This window comes from Notolepis coatsorum, assembly GCF_963971535.1.
Source record: "Notolepis coatsorum genome assembly, chromosome: 9".
Taxonomy (NCBI): domain Eukaryota; kingdom Metazoa; phylum Chordata; class Actinopteri; order Aulopiformes; family Paralepididae; genus Notolepis; species Notolepis coatsorum.
This window is the reverse complement of record NC_140173.1, coordinates 142,795,605-142,812,478: the sequence shown is the minus strand read 5'-3', so window position 1 is coordinate 142,812,478 and position 16,874 is coordinate 142,795,605. Positions and strand designations below refer to the sequence as shown.

The 16,874-nt window shown below is 42.1% G+C and overlaps 1 protein-coding gene across 1 annotated transcript in view; it reads right to left on the bottom strand.

Moving 5' to 3' along the window:
• The window catches only part of dst (dystonin), a gene marked incomplete at its 5' end in the record, with an annotated part of 232,374 nt that overhangs the window by 170,716 nt on the left and 44,784 nt on the right, over nt 1–16,874 (bottom strand). The window contains 9 exons of the mRNA XM_084322030.1: nt 3,964–4,062; nt 7,613–7,720; nt 8,039–8,122; nt 8,576–8,738; nt 9,995–10,188; nt 10,802–10,940; nt 11,619–11,797; nt 14,228–14,385; nt 15,447–15,630. Of these exons, the coding sequence (XP_084178156.1) occupies nt 3,964–4,062; nt 7,613–7,720; nt 8,039–8,122; nt 8,576–8,738; nt 9,995–10,188; nt 10,802–10,940; nt 11,619–11,797; nt 14,228–14,385; nt 15,447–15,630 (1,308 nt within the window). The remainder of the gene's footprint in view (nt 1–3,963; nt 4,063–7,612; nt 7,721–8,038; nt 8,123–8,575; nt 8,739–9,994; nt 10,189–10,801; nt 10,941–11,618; nt 11,798–14,227; nt 14,386–15,446; nt 15,631–16,874) is intronic.

Genomic DNA, 16,874 nt, shown 5'->3' with positions numbered 1-16,874 from the left:
CACGCCTTTAATATTCTGCCTACATCTCAAGACTTCCTCCTCAAGTGCCATCACTTTGCTGAGGTAGTTTTGACCCTCGGACGATTCCTTCTGCAGTTCCGCTGTCGTTTTCTTCAGCGTCGTGTTCAAATCGTTGATTTCTGCCTTCTGCTCCTGGACCTTCTGATTGGCCAGACTCTTCTGAGCGCACACCGAGGCGAGCTCCGATTTCAGATTCTTTATTTCCGTCTCATAATTGGCGACGTCGAGGCAGAGTGTTTGGTTTTTCTGTAGCAGTTCGTTGGTTTTCTTCAACTCGACGTCGTAGTCCCTCAGTTTGAGTTGAAGCTCGTGGGACGTCTGGGATTTCTTCTGCAGCTCCTCCTCAAAGATCCTAACCTGTGATTTGGTGCCTTCTACCTGCGACTTGAAGATGTGAATCTGTTGATCCTTGCTTCCCATCTCCACCGTGACCTTGTCGAGTTGAGCCGTCGTCTTGATCACTTTCTTCTCCATCTCCATATTCGTCTTATGTAGGTCCTCTTTGTTCTTCTGCAACTGAGAGACGATCAATGCACTTTTCTGAAGCTCTGCTCCTAGGTTACTACACTTGAGTTGTAAGTCTTGTTCCGATTTCATCTTGAGGGTAAATTCGTCTCTGACCTTCTGAAGCTGCTGTTTCCAACCTTCTATCTCCATTTTTAAAGACTTGACCATTTGCTCAGAGAATGTTTTCTCTGTCGTCAGTGAGTTGATTTTGACCTGAAGTGCCCTGGTATCGTTGCCAGAAAGCACATGTGTTCTCGTCAGCTCGTTGTTTTGCAGCGTCATCTGATCTACCTCTGCCTGTTTGGAAGATAACTCCTCCTGTAAGCAGGACATCCTCTGACTAACTTCCTGTTCCGCCGAGCTTCTCTGAACTAGTTGTCCTTGGTTGATCTTCAACTGCTCTTTAAGGCCTTCAACTTCTGTCCTGTAGAAAATGGCTTTCTGCTCCAAAGAAGACTTGTCCCTCTGGAAGGTCTTGATTTGCTCTTGCAGTAAAAAGATGGATTGCTTCAGCTCTGACGTTTCCTGCCTGAGCTCCTCAGATTTCTCTCTCACGCTGCTCCTTTCCGATTCCATGTCCATCTGAAGTTTCTTCAGCTTATTATCGCTGTCACCTAGCAGCCCTTCCAAACTGTGTGCTTTCTCCTCTGCAACTTGTTTATCGATAAGCACAGAATTAATTTCTGATTTCAGTGTTATGATCTCGGTTTCAGTTTTTTTCCTGACCACGGTCAGTTCCTCCAGTTTGTGCTGCATGGCGTTGGCCTCCACCTGGGCTTGGTTCGCCAGGTCTGCATCGCTACCCTCTTTCTTCTTCAGTTCCGTCTGCAGCGTTTGACTGTGCTCCTCGAGTTCTTGGAATTCACCGTCTTTCTTCTTCAACTGCTCCTCTAGTTTTATGTGCACCAGGGTGCCCTCCTCCACCTCCTTCTTCAAGACACCAAGAGTCTCCTCCAGGGAGGAGCGGTTAACCTCCAACTGCTCGATTAAATGTTGCGCATCACTTAATTCCTGCTCGAAGGCAGCTTTTCCGTCCACCTCGGCACGATACCGCCGAGTCTCATCCTCCGCCTTCAATTTCTGATCGCTTAGGTCATCCATGGTCTTCTTCTGCGCTTCAAGCTCTCCTTCCAACTCATCCAGCTGTGTTTGCTTCTCAGCCAGCGATGCCTCCAGGTCCTGAATCCACTGCTGACACTGACTGATCTCCAGCTCTCCTGTTTCCTTTAGTTGCTGTATGCTCTCTGTCCACGTCACGTACTCTGCTGTTTCAGAAACCTTCCTGTTCTATAACGCAAAAGAACAAGTTATCCACCACTCTCATGTGGAATGACACAAATTTGTGAGAACATTTATTGTAGCACTGTTCTGGTATCCTTACCACAGAGGAGTGTTGCAGCACCATTAATGAGTCCCTCCAGGAATTGGTGATTTTGTGCTATCAAGGTTTCCTTGCAAAATCAAATACTGCAAGGGCCTGAAAATCTCTTTAATCATTAGCCTTTTAGCAAACTATCGCTATTGTAACGCAATTCCGATCACACTTATCCGAGAGTGGATCATTGTGACTTTTCCTTTGATCCACAACTTATCCCAATCTTTAAACGTTCCATCAAATTAGCTAAACAAATCTCTACGGGATCCTGGAGAGACCGGCTTAATTGGCTTAGTTTCCCCACAGCAATGCCAAGTATTTCAGTCTGCAAAAGGAGAAAGTATCTTCCAGTGAAAATCACCATCCCCAGCAAACAAACAAACAGACATACAACATAGAAGGACACCACATTATTGATAATTACAATAATATCCATGCATTTCTATGAAAAGCTAAGTCGTCTGTGTTGAAAAATTAAGTTGTTTGTGACATCTTTGTTGATAATTAGGTGATATAATAAACTCATATAGCAGTGTCTGCCTCATTCAGCTTATAGTCAATTGCCTACAGACTCATCTTGCCAGTTAGCATCAGTTGGCAAGTAGGCACAGTGTAGTACTATGCTAACTTACGTTTTTAAATTGTGTCGATAACATATGGAAGCCTGCATTGTTTACAGATTAGCACATTCATATAGCTACATAGCTACTCAAGAAAGTGGGCTAAACATATAGCAGTTAGCTATCCATCACCATCATCCAAATAATTATTCTGTGTCAAAGTTATTCTGCTGTTGATGAGAGCATTTTCTGAGGAAAAAGAGAACCAACCTTCTGTTCCCGAGACAGTGTTGGTGGGTTAAGGATAGTTGCATCGTGGTCGTAAAATAATGAGAGGAATAGAAATTAAACAAGAGACTTCTATTCACTTCTATTATTTTATTAAGAATGGTTTCTTAGAACCATGCTTGTGCAGAGGACAGGAAGTTAAAACATCATGCTAGGAAGAAATAGAACTTGAAGAAAATCAACAGTGTCAAAAGACGGCCAAGTAAAAATCCCAAGATAAAAGCCCAACCAAACCGCTGGAGGCATCATGCCAAAATTACATTTATAGAATGACATTCATTTAGCACTTTATTATGACATTGACCAATGAGCTTTTCTTCCATCCCCCAATTTAGTCGTTATGCAAATTCCATTCCTGGTCATTGTGCTGCCCTACTGTCGGTGTGGGGAGGGTATAGACTACCACATGCCTCCTCTGTTGGTCTGGGGAGGGTATAGACTACCACATGCCTCCTCTGTCTGTGTGGGGAGGGTGTAGACTACCACATGACTCCTCTGTTGGTCTGGAGAGGGTGTAGACTACCACATGCCTCCTCTGTCGGTCTGGGGAGGGTATAGACTACCACATGACTCCTCTGTTGGTCTGGAGAGGGTGTGGACTACCACATGACTCCTCTGTTGGTCTGGGGAGGGTGTGGACTACCACATGTCTCCTCTGATGCATGTGGAGTGGCCCGCTCTTTTCACCTGACAACAAGGAGTTTCACCGGAAGAGGTTCACGCTATCTCCCCCAGACCCCCTGTTGAACAGGCGCCCCGACCGACCAGTAGGAGTCACTGTTGCAATGACCAGGACTCATACCCCCACCGGCTTCCCACCTGCGAACACTGCCAATCGTGTTCATAGGGACGACTGACCAAGCCGGAGGTACAGATGCAGCTCCTAGGACTCTGAGCTCTGCTCTGCTACTGCTGTAATCATGCACCATTAACCTGGCAGTGCTGTTAACAAGGTGTTAACGATACAAATCGCACCTCTACTGCAAGGGCGCAGCGTCGTTAACACCTTGTTAACAGCACTGCCAGGTTAATGGTGCGTGATTACCGCAGTAGCAGTGCAGAGCAGAGCTCAGAGCCCTGAGAGCTGCATCTGTACCGCTGCTGGGAATTTAACCCGGGTCTCAGCGGTGGTATACGGAGAGTGCTTAGACGTCTACACTACCCAGCCCCCCCTCCACCCCCCCACCAATGAGCTTTAAGGTATCCCCTCACCTCCTCATCTTCGGTCCTCTTCAATGTCTCACTGGCAAACTTCACGTATTGTGTCATCAGGGTAACGAGCTGTGTGTAGCGCGTTTTGAGATCCATGAACTGTAGTAAAAAAAAAAAAAAAAACAGGTGTATTTAATTTAACACACAATGCTGCCTTTCACCTCAGTTACATTTCCCTTTAGGGACAGTAGCAAGTTCTGTTTGTCTTTCTTATCTTGCTAGTTCTGTAGTCCTGTTACCTCGCACATATTTCTGGATGTGTGTCTTCTCCTGACTAAATCTCCTGGTTGTTCCATGGACCCGGTTAATAACAAAAGGTGACCGGTCCTTCCAATTTATGGCCCCTACACTTTGGAACACCCTGAACACCCTATCCACTTTTAAGGAACAGTTGAAAAGTTTTTTATTCAGACAGGCTTTTAATTAATTCCTGGTTGTATACTTTGTTTATTTATTTATAATTGTTGTTTTGTTTTTAGGACTGACATTTATGTTGCACTCATATTTAGTTATTTAATTTACTTATGTTATGCCTATGCTTATGATGTGTCAGACTTGTTTTATGTGTAGTGCGTTCATCTCTATGTAACTGTTGCTATGTTTTACTTCTGTGAAGCACTTTGTGATTTTATCTGTGAAAGGTGCTATACACACTTACTTACTTACTTACTTACTACTCTCTCCTACATGTCAGACTCTTACGTCCTGCTGGATGTGTGCAGGGGTGTCGTTTTGGTATGGCAAGGTATGGCACTCGCCATACCTTGGCAAATTAAAAAATTAAATAAAAATAAAAATGTTTAATTTTTTTTTATACTGACATTTATTTTTATGTTGATTTAGAATTCGAATGTCAACATTATGAACGAAGCTTCGAACTATTCGGTACAGCCCTAGCATGTCTTGATATTGTCAATTATCTCACTTTTACTAGGTGACTTTTACTGTGACTAACTGAAATATGCCCAAATAAAAGGAAAATGGACACACAGACGTTTTTTAATCAAAGGGCATACAGGGACATGGGTAAGGTCTTACAATGGCTTAGTGATTATAACAGTGCAGTTCAGCATTCAGTAACCCATACTTTTTGTGAACGTGTTTTTGATAGTTACATTCTGTTGAACACACACCTCAAAACCGTACCTAAGGAAAATTGGCTCAATTGCAAGAAAAATAATAGACAGCTATGATATTACATTCTGCATAATTTGTATGCAAAATATTGTGGTTCCCTGCTTTAGTCTGTTGACAAATTTCTATACAAAAAAAATGCTTGTGTAGTCCTGTGTCATACCTAAATGTCATATAACTGTAAGTGAATTGTATAGAAACAACTCACCAAAAGTGACTATTGCACAACTGATTTGACAAAAAAAAACTGAAATGACGCCACTGGATGTGTGTCTCCTCCTGACTACTCTCTCCTACATGACTCTCACCTCCTGCTGGGTGTGTGTCTCCTCCTGACTACTCTCTCCTACATGACTCTCACCTCCTGCTGGATGTGTGTCTCCTCCTGACTGCTCTCTCCTACATGTCAGACTCTCACCTCCTGCTGGATGTGTGTCTCCTCCTGACTACTCTCTCCTACATGACTCTCACCTCCTGCTGGGTGTGTGTCTCCTCCTGACTACTCTCTCCTACATGACTCTCACCTCCTGCTGGATGTGTGTCTCCTCCTGACTACTCTCTCCTACATGTCAGACTCTCACCTCCTGCTGGATGTGTGTCTCCTCCTGACTACTCTCTCCTACATGACTGTCACCTCCTGCTGGATGTGTGTCTCCTCCTGACTACTCTCTCCTACATGACTCTCACCTCCTGCTGGGTGTGTGTCTCCTCCTGACTACTCTCTCCTACATGACTCTCTCCAGTAGTGCAGGGGTTCCCAAACTTTTCAGGCCGGGACCCAGAAAATAAGGCGTCAGAGAGCCGCGGCCCAATGCACATCGTCAGGCTTTTTTTTTTTTTTTTTTTGTGCCAGGCGACCGATTTTTTAAGCCAAATACCACTTCAATCCTTAGTTAGTTCAAGTTAGTTATTCATTTATATGTGCTATTTATGAGAGGGCTAACTTGTTGCAAAATAATAATGATAATAATAATAGCCTCATTAAAATACTATTGTTGCTTCGGTTGTTTTCAGCGTTTTATGTGCATAATCTGTTATTTAGTTTGAAATGTTCGTTGAAATAAGTAGATTTTTCGTTTTTGTTTATTTATTAAGTTAATATAAAACCATATAGTTACATTTTAGAATACAATAGAATAGAATTTTAGAATTCAACTAGAAACACTGTCCTGGCCTGCTTCTAAGTTCAGTGGCCTGACAATTTTTTTTTTTTTTTTTTTTTTTTTTTAAATCATCTCGCGGCCCTCCCGTGGCTGCTCGCAGCCCACCTTTGGGTTGCGACCCCGACTTTGGGAACCACTGTCCTACATGACTCTCACCTCCTGCTGGATGTGTGTCTCCTCCTGACTACTCTCTCCTACATGACTCTCACCTCCTGCTGGATGTGTGTCTCCTCCTGACTGCTCTCTCCTACATGACTCTCACCTCCTGCTGGATGCGTGTCTCCTCCTGACTACTCTCTCCTACATGACTCTCACCTCCTGCTGCTGGATGTGTGTCTCCTCCTGACTGCTCTCTCCTACATGACTCTCACCTGCTGCTGGATGTGTGTCTCCTCCTGACTGCTCTCTCCTACATGACTCTCACCTCCTGCTGGATGTGTGTCTCCTCCTGACTGCTCTCTCCTACATGACTCTCACCTCCTGCTGGATGTGTGTCCCCTCCTGACTACTCTCTCCTACATGACTCTCACCTCCTGCTGGATGTGTGTCCCCTCCTGACTACTCTCTCCTACATGACTCTCACCTCCTGCTGGATGTGTGTCTCCTCCTGACTACTCTCTCCTACATGACTCTCACCTCCTGCTGGGTGTGTGTCTCCTCCTGACTACTCTCTCCTACATGACTCTCACCTCCTGCTGGATGTGTGTCCCCTCCTGACTACTCTCTCCTACATCAGGGGTTCCCAAACTTTTCAGACCGGGACCCAGAAAATAAGGCGTCAGAGAGCCGCGGCCCAATGCACATCGTCAGGCTTTTTTTTTATTTTTTTTTGCCAGGCGACCGATTTTTTAAGCCAAATATCACTTCAATCCTATTAAGTTAGTTCAAGTTAGTTATTCATTTATATGTGCTATTTATGAGAGGGCTAACTTGTTGCAAAATAATAATGATAATAATAATAGCCTCATTAAGATACTATTGTTGCTTCGGTTGTTTTCAGCGTTTTATGTGCATAATCTGTTATTTAGTTTGAAATGTTCGTTGAAATAAGTAGATTTTTCGTTTTTGTTTATTTATTAAGTTAATATAAAACCATATAGTCACATTTTAGAATACAATAGAATAGAATTTTAGAATACAACTAGAAACACTGTCCTGGCCTGCTTCTAAGTTCAGTGGCCTGACAAATTATTATTATTATTTTTTTTAAATCATCTCGTGGCCCTCCTGCGGCTGCTCGCGGCCCACCTTTGGGTCGCGACCCCGACTTTGGGAACCACTGTCCTACATGACGCTCACCTCCTGCTGGATGTGTGTCTCCTCCTGACTACTCTCTCCTACATGACTCTCACCTCCTGCTGGACGGCGTCGGAGGAGCTCTGTAGTCGCCGTTTCTTGAGTGGGGATTTGTGCTGCGAGTCGACCATTGCTCTGTAGGTCATGAGCTGAAGTTCATAATCCTGAAAAATAAAAAGATTAGAGCGCCGATTATCGGAAAGCCGGCTGCCATTGTTACCGACCGATCCCTCTTGAGATGTTGTGCTCGTCCGATTGCAAAGTGTTTGCAATTTCAGTCAGTTGGGCTCCCCGCATAATTACCACAGAAACATAAAACCCCACTGATCCTTTAAGAAGGATTTATTTGTCATAAATCATCACCACAAATTAACAACTTTCACATAAGCCGCCACAAAATCAAACATTTGTGATCACAAAAGAAACAAACACGTAATTATTATTATTATTATTATTATTATTACAGATTTCTATGTACTCACTTTAACTGCGCCTGAGTACTGCTCTGAGTACTTCTGACATTCACCCATTCTGCCTTGTTTCTGCTCCATTTCAGCAACCAAGACCTGAGAGACAGGTTACAAAGGGTTAAAAAAAAAAAAAAAAAAAACGCACACACTTTCCAGTCAATTACTGTATCTAAATGTATTTATCTAGAGGCGTTTGTAAGTTTATTGTTCAAAAAGCTAAGAAAGGGATTTAAAGGAGATGTATTTCTATTGTTGGGGGTTAACTTAAATCAATTTAAGAATAAGTCATTTGCTTTTTGTATAGCTATTTTTGAGGGTTACAAATGTGAATAATTATTCAAATGTCTTTTAATTTGGAGGCTTAATTTGATAAGGATAATAGGACAGGCATTATGCTTCAACCTGTACCTTTTCAGTCACTGCCAGAATCAAAGACCACTGTCTGGAATGATGAGTGCATATTGTATTGTGTTTGATGACGGAATTAAAAAAAAACAACTACTGGTACTAAATAATTAGTGTATCTATTTAAAAGATGAGATGTCCAACCTTCTGCTGGTTGAGCAGCTCCGCGAGAGCCTTGCTGTCCTCCGGCTTGTTCTCCTGGGCTTTCAGCTGTGCCGACTCCATCTCGTTGGCCCACTCTTCCAGGCTGCTGTAGGAATCCTTGTAGTATTTCAGAGATTTACCCATCCCTTCCAGGTCCCGCAGCCTGAAACAGAACTCCTAGCGTTTAGGGAGCGATAACCTTGTGATAAAATCTTTATTCACTCTGACGTTACTATGGAGACAGAACGTCGTCGTTTGAGAGGGGGATACCGACGCATATTGCCTGTCCCTGAACACAAGAGCTGTATTGAAATGACCTCTGCAATCTGTTAATAACATTTTCAATCAATCAAAGAAATATATATATTATAAATAAAAAGGGACTAAACACGTTTAGCAAATTATGCCACAACAATGTGGAACGCCCTACTCACAGCCGTAAAATAATGTGAATCCCTACCCACTTTCAAAACCGCTCTCAAAGAGCACCTACGGGAGACCGCAATTCGGAAATTGGCCTCGATAAATGTTCAAACACCCCCCCCCCCCCCCACCCTCCCAACCGCCCCAATGTACAGTTTCCTCCCCCTCAAATGTATATATTCTCTTTTAGAAACTTTGTCTGTAAATAAACATTACTGTATATGTGTATATCTGGTATGTCATAAATGTCTGGATGTAATAGTACTGTATATCTGTATGTCATGTATGTCATAAATGTTATGAATTGAAAATGGGGGACCCTGATGTAAACAAGACGAAAGCCTTTCTCTGGTCTGCATGCCCTTAACAATTGTGTGTATTGAGCCGTACTGTATTGTACCCATTCTATAATCTGTTACTACAATTTTCAATTATTGTAGTGATTGTAAAATCATTTGACTTAATGTCATATCCAAGCCTCACGATTTAATTGACCAAACAGTTGTTCTAAAAATCGAAATAAATTACTGAAAAACTGAATCTCTGCCCATTTTAACTAGCTAGCACCTCGCCCTCAACACATTCACATACAGTAGACACGTCATAGGGCAATTGCTTTGGTCATTAAAGTATATCATTTTCAGATAGGTTGCTATAGCTTGGTATAATTACAGTAAACAAATGAGACCATTGCCGAAATGATAAGAGACCACATTTCCCATAAACCCCATTGTTTCCTCTTTTGCCGTTTGCCCCCCATCGACAGGAGAGGGTGAACAGGCCCGCTCACACACAATATCGATACATAATAGAGAATATCGTTGCAAACCTTGTCAATTGTCTTTCTATCACATCAGTCTCAACATATTTACGGACATTGAATTTACAACGATGCATTTTTATTGATATCAAAATCCTCCTATAGTTGTGCCTTTAAAGAAGACACTGTTACAAACATGCTGCGGTTTCTCTCCGCCTGACCGAAGAGACACATACCTGCTCTCGATCTGCGAGTGAACGTTGTTCCACCTCTCGTTCAGCTGATCGGCTTTCTCCTTGTGCCAGTCCAGGTCAAAGTCGCGCTCGTTGTGGGACTTGAACATGCGGTCGCTGATGGCCCTGGCTTTCTGGAGCTCGTCCTCCATGTCGTGGAACACCTCCCGGTTCTCGTCGATCTCCGTCCGCCATTGCTATATGATCAGAAGAGGATTATTATTATTTCTAATAAAATAATTTAAAAAAAAAATCTTTTAATAGCGCATTCATTGAGAGGGCCTCTAGGTGGCAGTGTGACATTTTAACTTTTATGGTAGTTCTGAACCAGCACAATGTAGCTAACAAATGTATCAATAATAGAGACTGGTGCTGATCGATGATCTGAAATATGAACTAGGGATGCTCGATATTGGCTTTTTTACCGATACCGATATACCGATATTGTCCAACTCTTTTATTTCAGGTAATTAACATTACATATCTCTTGTTGTGGAATTAACACAACATTATGCATACTTTTGACAATTAATAAAATCAGAATTTGTTCTTACTTGCTTGCCTGGGTAAATAAAGGTTATAGAAATGTAAATCTTTTAAAAAATTTATCAATAATAGAGACTTTTGCTGATCGATGATCTGAAATATCAACCTAATACTAATCACCTGTAATGAGGAGAAGTGGGTGTTTTAATTGATGCAGTGAGGAGGACAAGCTGCTCCTCAAGACTGGTGTGTTTAATTGATTGTGTATTGATATGTTCAAAACTGAAAATGTGTAAACTTGATTTCAAAATGTCTGCGTATTACCTTGAGTGTGCAGATGACCGTCTCAATGGACTTTGGCTCAGAGTTCACAGCATCTTCCTCGTACAGTTTAGATTCGTAGACTTTGACCAGAGCCTCTGCTGTATGGCTGTGCTTCACCACTAAGCTCACTGTCTTCAGTCTGAGAAGAGAAGGAGGAAGCAGGACGTTAATAACTTCAGTTAAAGGTGCACTTCGCCCAGAAATGATTTATTTTCTCCCACACATCCGAAAACTCTGAACGGTGTTACACACATTCATTTAGTTTGACAGTTATTGAGAGTAAAGGAGTTTGAATATGGCCACCAGTGATGTCATCAGGGACATTAAACCCTTGTGTTGTGTTAATTACAGCTCCATTAAAAATTATGTAGATGAAAAATAGCAATACCTTGTCTTATAGGGACTGCTACCTTATCATTTTATTGAGCAGTAATTAACACAAGGATTCAATGTCCCCCAATGTTATTCTCAACAAATTAATGAATGTGTGCAAACTGTTTAGAGTAAATGCAACTATCTAATTGAAAAGTTTCATTCCAAAATGATATACACTACAGTTTAGGAGGGAGGGGGTTAACTCAATGACCATTGCTCCATATTTAAGAATATACTGTAGAGATGATTGCATCCAATCCATTTAAAATGTCATACCTTTGTATATAAATGTGTTTAAACAAGATAGCAGCTTCAATAACAATCCATAATGACTTTCACTTGCATAACAGCAATAGGTCAATGTCTTTAAAATTTGGAATCAGACTAGCAGTACTAGTTGTGGACAGTAGAGGGTGCCATTAGTGCCTGCTGGCCCTCTTACTTCTCCATGTAGATGGAGGACATGGAGTACACGTGTCCCATGCTCTGGATGAGGATGCTGAGCTCAGAGGACAGTGGCTGGAACGCCGGAGAGGCCGCGGCCTGCATGAGGAACACCTCGCACTTCTCCTTCATCACCTCCAGGTCCTCCTTCAGCTGGTCCAGCTCCGCCTTCTGCTTCTGCAGAGGATGAAGAGCACGTCAATAAACACATAATGGAGCTTTTTCATTCCAATGTGCTAGATGTCCATGTTTATTATTATTATTATTATTATTATTATTATTATTATTAGTAGTAATAGTAATAGTATTATTATTATTAGTAGTATTATCATTATTACTACTATTATTATTATTATTAATAATAATAATACTAATTTGTTTGGGGGGGGATATGATATAATAACCAATACTTAAATAATATTATACAACGGCATGCAAATTTCTCGATTCTGATTGGCCATTCACACGTCTTTATTGGCAACAATCCACGGTCCTGGGCTCAGGACCCGCCCACAACCGAATCACATAACCCTCCCCGGCTCACTCCGGGAGAAAACAAGATCGCGGACAACAAATGGTTATGTTGAAAGCACCATAACGACTAAATATGAAGCGATTCTGTCAAGGGGAATGTGTTAGTCCTTTAAACAATGTTGGATGATGTAATTGATGGGTCTTGAGACAATCTAGAACAAAAGAAAAATCGCGGTTTGATTGATAGATTAATTGATTGATTTAAATTTCTTCCTTCCTACTTTCTACTGACTGCAGCGTTCTCTCTCACACTGTCCGACGCTGGCGTACCCACAAACACACACACACACATACACACACACACACACACACACACACACACATACACACACACACGCACGCACACACACACACACACACTGTGACACACACACACACACACACGCACACACACACACACACACACACTCCTGTCTGCAACAGCGGGGGAGTCAGACTGAGAGAGAAGCAGCGCTGTTTTAAGTGAGCATGGTCTATTGAATTGATTGATTGGTTGATTGCTAATTTTATTACTGTACCCCTGGTTTCCAACTGGTTAAGTTTAGGCTAAAAGAAATAAATAAAAAAATAGGGCGAAGAAAACGTTTTTTTCCTATAGGGCAAAGAAAACGTTTTAATTTGTTTTACCTACTTTATATAGAAGCATCTAAGAATGAAGTTCTATGGAAAGTAGGTCTGCATTCCCTTAACAATTGTGTGTATTGAGCCGTACTGTATTGTACCCATTCTGCATCTGGTAATAAAATTTTCAATCAATCATTCCAATAATACACAGTTGGATGTGTTAGTTGGTTGGATGCACTTCAAGCTGCTTCCACATGAGGCAACTTCTCTCAATCATTCCAATAATACACAGTTGGATGTGTTAGTTTGGTTGGATGCACTTCAAGCTGCTTCCACATGGAGGCAACTTGTCTTTTTTGTAGTTGTGGGAACTACTTTTTCTGGCGGATGGTTTTTTCAATAAATCTTCGATTAATGTGTGTTTATTGTATAGAAATAAGGTTGGATGAATCTGGCAGTTGTATAAAAGCTTTACACCACGTGCAGTCGTGATTTGTGACCAATAAACCATGCCTAGGGGGGTCTAACGACCACCCCTAGGCATGGTTTATTGGTCACAAACCACTCCTGCATGTGATGTAATGCTTAAATAATACATAAATAAATAATACAGATGATTGCACGGTCAAAGATCGAAAATGCACGATCAAAGATCGAAAATGTAGGCAAAGTTACTTTAATTAATAATATTTTAGGCAATTCATTAGAACCCTTTTGGTCATATTTGGTGAAATCCTCTTTACATGCCAACCGTTACCAATAAATCAAACGGCTCTGAGAAGAAAAGATCCAGTGTCTCTGTGACTCCCCCCCAGGCCCTGTAATCAGCCACTTCAACATTCTGACTCCTATAGCAGCCAATGTGAGTTTCTTTGGCCTGCCAAGTGGTGATGCCAGTAAGCGAACACGTCTCTGGTTTGGGTTCCCTAGATGTGTTATGTACCTTAGGGCTGTCCCCGACTAAGGATTTGGATGGTCGACTATGATTGGCCAAAATTTGCCGTTAGTCGACTATTGGTTGACAAAAAAAAAATAAGTATAATATTTAAAAAAAAACATTTGTATTTTTATAATTTATTTTTATTTTGTATCATTCCATTTGGGCTGTGGGGGGTGCTTAATGTCTGAAGGAGTCGACTGGAGGCTTCTTGTCCTCTGCAAAAGCATGCAATTGGTCCACTGATGGATACATCTTGATATTTGTCTAGTGTGTTCATTAGATGGGTGAAATCCTCTTTCAGTGCCTCTGTGCCTGTTTTCGTAGGCAGTTAGCCTCTGGTATGCGTGCCATTAGCGTTAGCCACGCTTCTAGGCCTCTTTTCTTTTGGAAAGAATGAAAAAAAATATATATATATATAATTATAATTTTTTTATTCGACTAAGAGGTTGGCCAGTCGACTACGGCTCCTTTCGACCGATTAGTCGACTAATCGACTAATAGGGGTCAGCCCTAGATGCCAGTAAGCGAACACGTCTCTCTGGTTCTGGTTCCCCGGATGTGCCACGTACCTCGTGCTCTGCGATGCGCTGGACGCTCTGCTCCAGGTCGTCCCGGTCCAGAGGGGTGCGGATCTGCCGGATCAGGTGCTCCTCCTGGGCCTCCAGACGCATGCGGAAGTTGCGTACTTCTGAGATGTACTGGTTGTACACAGACTCCTCGTGCTCCTCTGTGTGACACAACAAGTAAACAAGAGGATCAGCTGCTGTTGTTGTTGATGTTGTGGTGGTGTTGAATTACGGGCGCCAGACTTCCTGTGTTTCTAAAAATAGACCTAAAGAAAATAACCTCAAAACTCAAGATCTGATGAAAATATCATGCTCAACAATTATTATTATTATTATTATTATTATTATTATTATTATTATTATTATTATTATTATTATTATTATTATTATTATTATTATTATTATTATTATTATTATTATTATTATTATTATTACTATTCTGCAGCTAATACATGTTGGTACTAAACTGTAACCCACACAGGCTTGTGCATTCATTGGGAGTGCACACTTGTGCCTCTAGGTGGCAGTGTGACCTTTTTAACTATGAGTGTTAAGTGGGGTGGGGAGTTTCATGGGTATATTTTCATTTTCCAGATACACCGGAAGTCTCTGGTAGTTCTGAATCAGCACAACTAGCTCACAAATGAATCAATAATAGAGATGGGTGCTGCTGATCAATGGTAACGTAATGATGAGAAGTGGGTGTTTTAATCGGTGCAGAGAGAGGAGACGGAGGTGCATTGACTCCATTGAACAGTAAATACGTATAGTAACCATGTTTAAATACGGTATATTTTGTAAACCATTTTAGTTGTAAACCCTAGAAAGAGTTTAGTTTAATTGAAATGTGGGGGGTCCAGGGTATACAGTATATATACAGTAACATCCAAATCTACGTTTCAGCGGTGACAATAAAAGCTGCTGGTTGGTGGTGGTGAGGGCTGGGACCGGTAGACTGGAAGCAATGCGAGAACATTAAACCCTGTTGCTGCAACACATCATGTTGGGAAATCTATTATTTGTGGTGGCAACGGTCGCCGTGGCGACTGGCCCGCTGACACCGGCGTTGTTAAATCAACACCGTCGGGACCAGACTGTTAAAACCCGGCGTAATTCCAAAAGGTATTAACTTTTTCACTTAATAGGCTTAAAGAGCCACGTGGCGCGTTGCCTTCTCGAGTTGCGCTGAACGTGTCGAACGTGGCCTTCTTAGCCTGCTTGCCTCTCTCGGCGGCCTTGAGGAGCTCCTCGTAGTACTCCTGGCAGGCGATCACCTCCCTCTCCAGCTGGGAGCAGTCCGCCACCATGAAGACCTCAGACTCCTCGCTGTCCTCCAGGAAGTCCTGGAAGTGGGCCTGCAGGTTGCCCAGGACCTGTTGGTGCTCGCCCGGCAGCAGGGTCTTAATCTGTCGGGGGGGGGGGGGGGGAGGAGCGGGACACACGCTGTTGTTACTACTGTGCCCCGTGTGTAATCAGCACCCGAAATTACGTTTAATTTATGGTTTAATTGATTGTGCACAAACGTGTGCTATTCATCAGTGAATGCCGTTTAATTACACCGAAGGCTGCTCCATTTTTCGCTTTTTGAGATAAATGGTTCCTATTAGGACGGTTGTGGTCAATGATTATCTTTATTGACTCAATTCGGCATGTATCTGAACCAGCAATCACAGTACATAAAAAATTGTCTCAATGATACTCAGCCCCCCCATGGCCCAATGCTGAAAAACTAGCCCCACTGCAACAACACTATATAGAGCATCCCACCAATCAATGGAACTCAATACCTCAAACAATTAGAGTGTCCACATCATATCATTCATTCAAGTGCAGGGTTAGGGAATGGCTCATTGAAAACCAGCATTGTCAACACTGAGGTGTCTGTGTGTATGTGTGTGTGTGTGTGTGTGTGTGTGTGTGTGTGTGTGTGTGTGTGTGTGTGTGTGTGTGTGTGTGTGTGTGTGTGTGTGTGTGTGTGTGTGTGTGTGTGTGTGTGTGTGTGTGTGTGTGTGTGGATATGGTGCGTTTGTCTATGTCTGGGTCTCTTAAGTCTTAATATGTCATGATGTGCTCTGTCCTTGTGTCCATGACTGTATTGTGACCTGTATCCCGATCGTATGTCTATGTGCTTTTGTTGTGTTTTTATTCTAATGTTATTTATCTTGATTTTATTCTGTTTTTTTATTGCTAACCCTTTTTCACACAGGATTTTAGCCTGTACCTTCTGGCAGGGGGGGGGGGGGGGACAGCCAATGGAAATGAGCCTTTTGGCTCAAATTGGGTGCATTTACATTTGTAAAATGTTTTATTAATGTAAATAAAGTAAACCTAACCTAACATTACAAGGCAATGCATATTCCATCACCGAGACTCGTTGCTCACCCAAAACAAACAGATATGCAGCAATTATAGTGTAATTACTCCATATGCCATGATATAAGTATCGAGAGGCGTTACTGACACTAGGAGCGGGGGGTCTGGGGGTTTTAAAGGGGAACTATTTGACTATTTCGTTCACTATTTGGGCACTTTTACACAATTCCTGTGAGTCCTATGGAACACCTCTGTACGTTTTTTTTCAAAAAAAAATCATTGTTTTGTATTTCTAATCAAGTACTAAAAAACAGCATTTTTCTACCTCAAGATCTTA